The sequence below is a fragment of the Monopterus albus genome, unplaced genomic scaffold (assembly GCF_001952655.1).
Source record: "Monopterus albus unplaced genomic scaffold, M_albus_1.0 scaffold389.1, whole genome shotgun sequence".
Classification (NCBI taxonomy): domain Eukaryota; kingdom Metazoa; phylum Chordata; class Actinopteri; order Synbranchiformes; family Synbranchidae; genus Monopterus; species Monopterus albus.
The window spans coordinates 370,075-380,450 of NW_018128269.1; the positions used below are offsets into that span (position 1 = coordinate 370,075).

General features: G+C 39.2%; 1 protein-coding gene across 1 annotated transcript in view; it reads left to right on the plus strand.

Moving 5' to 3' along the window:
• LOC109951441 (homeobox protein Dlx3b-like) overlaps positions 1-10,186 on the plus strand; it is a 10,507-nt gene extending 321 nt beyond the window's left edge. Inside the window, exons 2-4 of the mRNA XM_020585952.1 lie at positions 4-18; positions 5,048-5,232; positions 9,464-10,186. Of these exons, the coding sequence (XP_020441608.1) occupies positions 4-18; positions 5,048-5,232; positions 9,464-9,892 (629 nt within the window). The 3' untranslated portion in view covers positions 9,893-10,186. The remainder of the gene's footprint in view (positions 1-3; positions 19-5,047; positions 5,233-9,463) is intronic.
• Positions 10,187-10,376: the final 190 nt, after the last annotated feature.

The window sequence follows — 10,376 nt, forward strand, 5'->3', positions numbered from 1 at the left end:
CAGCGCTGCAAGACGGTGGTGAGTTATCCCAACAAAACAAGAAAGAGCTTCCGTGCGTGAATGGTTACACTGGGCACAACATATCTGACTGATTCACAGCTGGTGTTTTTTTTGGATTGGCTTTATGAAAACATACATTACATCGATGTAAGGTCTCCATGCGTATAGGCCTAGTGCACAGACGCACTGAGGTGTTCCCCTTACAAACAGCCTAGCTCTGTAAGATCCGGTCCATCTTCGTCCAGGAAAAGTGGATTCATCACCTGCGACTGATGTGGAGCTAGTGCTTCTGTTTAGTCATATACAGTAAACCCAGTAAAAAGGAACAATGAGTTTCACTTCTCAACAGTCATTCTTTTTACACCACATTTCATATACTGTACAATCAGCTGCATTTAACTGGTGTTTTCTTAACCTTGAATGTCTGACTTTTTAAATCAGTGAAGGAGGGTTACAGTGGGAGAGACCCAGGACACACGTCCATACACATAAAAATGAGTCATCTTTGCAAATATATAGCCCAATGTTTTCATATTTCCAAATTAATAATTCAACCATTGTGAAGTGCAGCTGTGTTGGTGACATTCACTGATTTTTTTAGAATCATTTTATAATTTAGCTATTCTAAACACTGTTTGCTCAGGAATACCATTGTTAAGGGTTGAAGAGCTGTTACTCTTTGATTTGAAAAGCTGTAATCCTGGTCTCCACAGACAGTATAGTTTCACATAGCCAGTGAGGTTTGCAGTCGTCTCCTGCTAAAAGGTCAGAACCTGAATGCGAAGTTTCCTTGGCCCAAACAGGAACTCACAAATAAACTCAGCTTGCCATTTATCATCAGGACAGCAACTTCTGGGTTTGCATGTCAGGAATATCACAGACTGCAGGATTTATTAAGGAAACTGGAGATTATTGCTGGCTGGATCAGGGGTCAGCAACCCATGGCTCCTGAGCCACATGCGGCTCTTTAGCCCCTCTTCAGTGGCTCCTTGGCTCAATGGCTACAGCTACAGTATGTCTGCTAAGCAGAACTAGCTAGCTGGCACATTAGCGGGTCATCACATCTCCAAAAATGTATGAGAAAATCTCTAAATTGGCATTACTTGGTTCGACTGATCACATATCCAAAAGCTATATGCTTATTTTCTTGACTGAAAAAATAACAAACCTTAATAAAGTGGCACAACTACAATCCTAGGATGAAAATTATAATGGCTCTAAGCCTGCCCTGTCATCACCATGGTATGACGGGAAAGCGGAGCATCCTTTGATTTACTATAAAGTTATGCAGGCCATCCAGGTACTACCTGCATGCATATTTTGCTTTTTTCATGGCATTTTGGCTATTTATTTAATTTCCACAAACACAGAGAGGAGAGATGCCTTTTAAGTAAACCCACACATGGCTGTGGATTTGTTTTCTCCACTACACAATCAGTTTTGCTGGAAATGGTATCCCCCAATAAAAATAACAAAAGTGTCACCAGTTGTCTTTTTAAAATTTTGTAAATGCACCAAAACATTTAATTATTGTAATGGGGATGTACCAAATAGTCTAATCATAAATAGCCTGAAACACTCACCTTTTGGTAAAACATGCATTTATACTGTGCATTGGCTTTTTAGCCAATAGGCTGTGGTACCTGCATGTTAAGTAAAGGGCTCATATAGTTTATGTGCTTCCAGGCTGATTTTGTTTTTCTTTCTGGATAAAAATGGCTCTTCAAATAGTAAAAGGTGCTGACCTCTGGGCTAAATGAAGGGTCAGCCTGGAACATAGCAAATTTGAAAGAAAAGCCGTTAAATTAGATGGAAATAAATTCATTCTGTTATTGTATTGTCTCATTTTGCAGTGTTATTAACTGCAAATGGAAGCTTAGGGTCAGCTCAGGGTTATTGTCTTGTCTTGTTCTTCTTTAAGATTTTATTTTGATAAGAAAATGCAGATAAGCCTGAAGGCCTTTGGATGGGAGCCATAGTTGTAGTCAGTGACTTTTAAAGTTCACCTGTATTAAGAATGAAAAACTAAATTAGTTACAGCCCCAAACCAGAAGAAGCTGGGACGGTATGTAAAATCAATATTAAAACTGAAAATAGTGATGTACTGTGTCTGTGTCCTGTATTACATTGAAAACAATACAGCAGCACATTATTTGATGTGACACCTCTCCAATTTTATTCTTTCTTCAAAATAAACATCATTTCAATTCTGATTCCTGCAACACATTCCAAAATAAAGTTGGGACAGCAAAGTATTTGCCACGGTGTGATGTTGTAGTTCCTTTTCAAAACACTTAAAAGACATTTAGGGACTGAGGACAACAAGTGATTAAATGTGTCAGGTGTCATTTTGTCCCAGTCTTAAGGTGTGCAACAGTCCTGCATCTTTGTTGATGCAATTTGTATTTCAACACACATTCTCTATTGGGGACAGGGTGGGACTGCAGGCAGACCAGTCCAGCACTCACACCCTTTTTCCTTGGCAATATGCATGATATAAGGTTTTGCACTGTCTTGTTGAAATATGCATGGGCATCCCTGGAAAATATGTCGTCTTGAAGGCAACGTATGTTGCTCCAAGATTTTTATGTATTGTTCAGCATTAATGGTCCCATCACAAAAGTGTAAGTTACCTTTACCACGGCCACTGACAAGCCCGGACCATGACAGACTCTGGCTTTTGGACTTGTTGCTGGTAACAGTCTGGATGGTGCTTTTTGTCTTTGGTCTGGAGCATATGGCATCCATTCCTTCTGAAAAAGACCTGACATACTGATTTGTCTGACCACAGTACACATTTCCACTGTGTGATGGTCCATCCCAGATGCCTCTGAGCCCAGAGCAGTCGACTGGGCTTCTGGACGCTGTTGACATGGAGCTTCCTTTTGGCACAGTACAGTTTTAAGCTGCATTTAGAGATGTAACTACGTATTGTAGTGCCTGACACAGGTGTGCCAAAGTGATCCTGAGCCCATGTGGTTATATCGCTTATAGAAGAATGATGATTCTTGATACAGTGTCATCTGAGGGACCAGAGAGCACGATCATCCAGCTTAGACTTGACCCTTGTTCTTTACACACTGAAATCTCTCCAGATTTCTTGAATCATGTAATTATGTTAGAGGGTGACATGTCCAAATCCCTTCCTGTCTGTCTCTGAGGAATATTGTTTTTAAATATTTCAATAATATTCTTTTGCATATGTTGTCAAACTGGTGATCCTCATCCCAGCTTTGCTCCTAAAGGGCTTGGCCTTTCCTAGATGCCACCTTTGTACCAAATCATGGTGCAGTCACCTGCTGACATCTCCTGTTTCAAATGGAATCATCATTTCATTGTTTTACCTCATTACTGGCCCTGAAATGCAGCTGTCGCAACTTTTTTTTGGAATGTGTTGCAGGTAACAGAATTAAAGTGTTTCTTTCAAACAAAAAAATAAAACTGATGAGGGGTCACATCAAATAATGTGCTGCTGTATTGTTTTCAATATGACACAGGTGATTTACACATCACTATTTTCAGTTTTAATTTGGATTTTACATACCATCCATATTTTTCTGATTTAGAGTTGTACATGTCATTGGTGGGTAATTTAAACAGTCCACACTAATATAAATCAACTAACTGTACAATAATGTGTAGAAAAGGTAAAAATGCTGGCCAAAACTTAAAGTTCCTTTAGTAAATATCACAAGAATATTACTCGATGTCACTATACACAAACTCAATCCCCAGAACCTGTCATAGAACTATAAGAATGTAAAGGTCAACATTAGGACAATAAACACCACTTTAGCTCCACTTCTCTTTTTGGTACTGACATACTATAATCAAAAGCTCTGTCTTTTCACTCTTTTTCAATCTTGGAAGGTGTCTCTGTGGAAACTACAGAGGAGAGACAAACCGACAGACTGGTGTACTGTTTTTGACATTCCATTTGGGAGTTCACTTCTGGAAATGGCCCTGGGGGACTTTGGCCCACAGCCACGCACATCAGGCGTCATGATGTTTGAATCATCCAACAAGGATAGCTGCTTATCACGCAAGGCCTTCCGCCACACCCTGTCACATTAGTAAATAAACTAATACATTAGATGAATAGTTGTTTTATTAACAAATAATTTGGAATAGTTCATCGTTATTATTATAGTTATTATTATTGTTGATGTTGTTATTGCTAAATCATAAGAATAATTAGTCAATTAATTGTTAAATAGCTAAATAAATATCTAAATTAAGCAAAAATGGGCACAGGGCCATAGCAAGACTTTAGAAAATCCTGAGGCCATGAGTCTGAGGCTTTCCAGACTACCCCCATACCCTCCTAAGATTAGGACCTGACACTAAACACAAGCTCTTTAAAAAAATTGGATATGATTTAAAACATTTGGATATAAATATCACTCCTCAACACAATGGTTAAAATGCCTTTTCAAAGTCTAAGCCAAGCTTAAAATTCAGTATACCAAATAATTTATTTATTTTGTAGTCCAATTTAAATATGTAGAGTATAAAAGAATCAGCCAGTAAAATACCCAGTTGTACAAGGTAAACCCCCTCCAGGTTGCTAAAATTTCCAAGAAGGAAAAAAGGTGACATTACCTTAGTGGTCATGTAAACTAATCCAGTAAAATAGCATCAAAATATATAACTCAGATGTAAAGAAATACATTTGGTTGTTTTTCTAAAGCTTAAATAAAAAGTACACCTACAAGACTTGGGGAACAGATTAACAAGCAGGGCTTCAGGATACATGAAAAGCACCTATAAATCTCTGTCTCCCTCTCTGGCTGTGCGAGACACTCAGACCAAAATTATAAGTTCAGACTGCTGGAGGAACTTCTTTGAAATTTCAGGGTTGTAGCCGCCATGGCTATTTTGGTGCTACAGCTTCTCTGCACAGTGCTTTTTAGAAACACAAGCTCATTTCATCGTTTGAAGACTCACGGCTGTGATACATTTTGTAACATCAGAGTTTTGACTGTAAGCCAGCAACAGGAGTGTTGCAAAAATGTTATATGGCTTTTGCTGTTTTTTTTTCTCACAGTGAAGGAAGAACCAGACGTGGAGGTTCGGATGGTCAACGGGAAGCCCAAGAAGGTTCGCAAGCCCCGGACCATCTACTCCAGCTACCAGCTGGCAGTCCTGCAGAGAAGATTCCAGTCGGCCCAGTACCTGGCCCTGCCAGAGCGAGCTGAACTGGCTGCGCAGCTGGGCCTCACACAGACACAGGTGAGGCTGCTCTTCATTGCATTTCAGCACACCACAGTAATAATTAGATAAGGCCACATTTTCTGAAGAAAATATAAGTGTGCTCTTTTACACTGAAAAACACATGTGCACTGTAAATCAATTAACACTTCTGACATCTTTTAAAACATTTTTTATATGTGATATGTTTAACGGGAGCCACCAGTTAAGGTGAAAGCATCTTTAGTGTCAGTTGAAGCTGAGGAAGTGAAGGGATTTGAAGTGTCATTTTTAGCTGTAAGAGCATGAAGGTACCTTTGTGCCTTGCAATCAAAAATCAGTTGAAGCAGAAGTAGTTAATATCAACCAGGTATTACTATCCTGCTAGTGGAGTTGCTTTCTACTGTGTCCTCTGTTGAAGATAAAATATACATTTACCCCCAATTAGCATACAGATTTTAGATATCAAATCAAAATTAAATCAAATTTTATTTGTATAGCGCCAAATCACAACAAAAGTCATCTCAGGACAATTTACAAAGTAAGGTCTAGACCTTACTGTTATCAATATTATTACATAGGGAAAACCCAACAAATCCCCCTTGAGCAAGCACTTGGCGACAGTGGGGAGGAAAAACTCCCTTTAACGGAAGAAACCTCCGACAGACCCCGGCTCTTGGTGGGCGGCCTTCTGCCTCGACCGGTTGGGGTGAGTGGATAGAGGAGAGACAAAAGAAATAGGGAGAGAGAGGAGAGGGGAGGGGAGGGGAGAGAAACTCAGAGCATCATGGGGCCCCCAGCAGCCTAGGCCTATAGCAGCATAACTAAGGGAAGGCTCAGGGTCACCTGATCCAGCCCTAACTATAAGCTTTATCAAAAAGGAACGTCTTAAGTCTAATCTTAAAGGTAGAGAGGGTGTCCGCCTCCTGAACTGAGACTGGGAGTTGGTTCCATAGGAGAGGAGCTTGATAGCTAAAGGCTCTGCCTCCCATTCTGCTTCTGTGGACTCTAGGAACCACAAGTAAACCTGCACTCTGAGAGCGAAGTGCTCTGTTAGGATGATAAGGCTCTACGAGGTCTTTAAGATACGATGGAGCCTTGTCATTAAGGGCTTTGTATGTTAGGAGAAGGATTTTAAATTCTGTTCTGAATTTTACAGGGAGCCAGTGGAGAGAAGCTAATATGGGAGAGATATGATCTCTCTTGCTCGTTCCTGTCAGTCCTCTGGCTGCAGCATTTTGGATTAACTGGAGGCTTTTTAGGGAATTATTGGGACATCCTGATAGTAAAGAGTTACAGTAGTCCAGCCTGGAAGTAACAAATGCATGGACCAGTTTTTCAGCATCACTTTGAGACAGGATGCTCCTGATTTTTGCAATATTGCACAGGTGAAAGAAGGCAGATCTAGAGACTTGGATTTTGTGTGATTTAAAGGACATATTCTGATCAACGATGACTCCAAGGTTCCTCACAGTAGTACTGGAGGCAAGAGCTATGTCATCTAAAGTAACTATATGATTAGACAGCAGATTTCTAAGGTTTTCAGGCCCAAGCACAATAACTTCAGTTTTGTCAGAGTTTAGAAGTAAGAAGTTGCAGGTCATCTAGGCCTTTATGTCTTTAAGACATGCTTGAAGTTTGACCAGCTGATCTGATTCATTTGGCTTCATAGATAAATATAACTGAGTATCATCTGCATAGCAATGGAAATTTATGTTGTGCTTCCTGATAATATTGCCTAAAGGGAGCATGTATAAAGTGAAGAGAATTGGACCTAACACAGAGCCCTGTGGAACGCCGTGACTAACTTCAGTTTGTGTGGAACATTCATCATTAACATGAACAAATTGAAATCTTTCTGATAAATAAATATAAATCTTTTAAAGTGGAAATTGACCCCAAACCTTGGGATAAGAAGTATTGTTGTTTCAGGATTGATCTGCACATGACTAGTGGACTGCCTGCAACAAAACAATAAATGTAGCTAATGGCATTACTACTGCTACTATTATAGCTAGTTAACAGCCGTATAGAGAACGAGATCAGAATTCAAGCTGCACAGTACAACACAAGTCAGTCCCTGGAACATGCATGAATTAATAATGATACTGTCAGAGACCTCAGCCAAAGTCATTGGCTCGTCACAGCCGTCATTCAGTGTTGACTGGCCAGTACAGATGCATTATTATGCCTCATCCCTCCCACTGTAATGTAATGTGAAGATTTTGAACTGCAAAACTTTTTTAGTTGTAAAAAGTTTTCATTCACAACTTGTGCTAAAAAATTTTCGGATTTGCAATCAGAACCTTTTATGACACAAAAAGATGCCTGTTTGTTTTTTTTAATTTTTTTGTATTGATTTTTGATTGCATTAACAACACAAAAAGTACCTTCAAATAAGAACCAAAAGCAGTTGAAATCCACTGGAAAGTAACTGTCAAATACATTTTAATTTAAAATTTAAACCCTGTAGGCAGTTGACTTTTCATTTTGTAAGTTAGCAGTTAAAGTTGAACCGTCCCTTTAATTATGAAAGATGAAAGCAGATGAAATGTCAACTTAAAAGTAAATGATGACAGCAATCAATTATTGGTCACGTTGAACCATCATCCAGTTTAAGTTCACTGTACTGTAAATAGCTAAACTGTCATTTAGTGAAGATTGACAGCAGCTGAAATGTCAGTTGGAGCATTTGAGCTGTAGTTTGATGTTTAGAGGCTGAAATGTCACAGAAAACTGAAGTGTGTGTAAACAGAAGAGCATGCGATGATCGTCCACTTGAGATTGGAACATTCCTCACAATACAAACCAGTGCAAACATTTGAGGAAGGCTGAAAACTTTTATTTGCATTACTGAAAGAATGTGAATGACATGAAAAAGCTGAACTAATATGATAAAGTACAAATGTTAGTTACTAGTTTGAATGCAGCTACTGTATATGGCCACTGTTGGCCAATAACAGGTCCTATGTAGTGCCTTGTGCTATATAGAACTTAAATATTATTTATTAGTTGCCTGATTTATTTTTGGTAAATACTGTTATAACCAAATTTTTGTTTGCCTTGTTTATTATAACAATGTTTTGTGAGAAGATGAACTTTTTTTTTTTTTACCAACAACTGAATTTGAAAAACCTTTGAGAAATACCCTATATGAATTTATAATACTATATAATTACCTTATTAGTAACTCAACTGAAAACAAGCAGGGCAACAAAATGAACCTGCTAGTGGGGATCAAATTACCAAAGCAAACTTTTGAAATGATTTTTAAGCAGCATCACTTGGCAGCAGAAGAACAACATGGGAATACAGCAGTGAACTCATGACACTGTTATGAATAAGGTGTAAGCAAGAAGGTGCTTTGTACAAACCCAGCAGTCACAGAGCAACATTATCATTCATTTGGAATTATGTTTGTGGCCACCTGATGAATGTATGTCCAATGTTTATTATTTTTTTGGGCTTAGACTCTTCAGCAAAATGCTCCACTCACTAACTTTACCTTTCTGTTGTTTTGTACTGGACAGACTATACTCTGGGGTTATTTATCACTGAAAACAACAGCCTGCTGTGGCTGGAACAGTGGAGTTTATAGGGAAGCAACCAAAACAACAAGCTAAAAGAGGCTTAAAAGCAGAAAAATGCTGATAGAGTCAACCTTTATATTAACAAAGATCGAATGACCATGCAGCTATTCCTGAAAGCTGATTTAGCAAACTCTAGTTAACCAACTCGCAGATGGAAACAGAGTTTCCAGTTCCAGAACAGATCAGAGTCAGTTCGGTCAATTCTGAATATGTTCACTGAATTAATCTTGGGCATGATGAATTAACATCAACAATGGAGCTTTGATGCTAGCTGGCAAATAGTAATAGTAAATAAAGAGCAGGAAAGCCATTTTAATCCAGTGGAGCTGCAAATAATGTGTGACATTAACCCATATTTATCTTTTAAAACAGCAGCAGCAGTGAGAGAGTCTGAAAGGGAGAAAGGAGTCAATAAGTTAACCATGTTACATTTTACTATGTGCAGTCCTGTCACTGATTTAGCAAAGTTGGATTTTCTTAATGAAAGATACAGCTGAAATCCTCCTGCAGAGAATCTGCTGACTCTCTTCTTACATTGATGACACACTGATCATAAATGTGGTAACATTAATAAAGATAGCCTTTGTCTAATAATATCTGACCTGGAGGTAAAATGATCTTCAGAAAATGTAGACGTTTCTAGGTTCTTTAATTGCCTCAATATTTGATGCTCTTCCTACCAGGTCAAAATTTGGTTCCAGAACCGTCGCTCCAAGTTTAAGAAGCTCTACAAGAATGGAGAGTTTCCACTTGGGGAAATTCATCTTGAACAAAGCCCAGATGCCAGCGATTCCATGGCCTGCAACTCTCCCCCTTCCCCAGCTGTGTGGGAAAACAACAACAACAACAACAACAGCAGTAACAACAGCAGCAGCAGCAACGCAGATGGCAGTAACATCAAGAATAATGCAATGCTGCATCCTAGCAGCAGGGGGCAGGGCCCCTTTCAGCCTCCAGTTGATTCTTCACCCGCCTATATGGGGGAGTATACACACCAAAACTGGTACCAACAGCAGGATGGACATTTAGGTCTGCCAGCATCCGGCATGATGCACCACCACACACCATCAGCAGCACCGTCAGCCACACAGAGTATGGGAGCCGTTTACTGAAACATGGTCCCCGCTGAACACTTTGACTGGAGTCCTGCGTCTAGACAACAGAAGGAGTTTTTTGGATAATTTAGAGCGCTGTTGTTACCAGAAACAACTGACAGAGATCATTAAGCATGAGTGTGAAATCTGACACATATACTGTATTGTAAAATAGGCTTTTCTGCACTAAATGTGGATTCAAAACAAAGTGCTGGACTCAGCTACCCTATTGTCTTCAGCTCCAGAATTAAGAGCTCATACTGCTGAAGTTTTCAGAAGTTAGGGTGATTGATGTGGGTTTGTTGGTGCTAAGAGCGGTAGTCACATTTATATTTTGAAATTATTGATAAGATTTTGTATATTTAATGTCTTACAGTAAATATGACCATATTTATGTCAAGAACTTGGAGTGATTCAGTCTTTCCTCTGGTAATGGCCTCTGACATTTTCACACCAAAGCTGAATACTGCTGAAATGCTCTGAGTCAATTAATCAAAGAAAA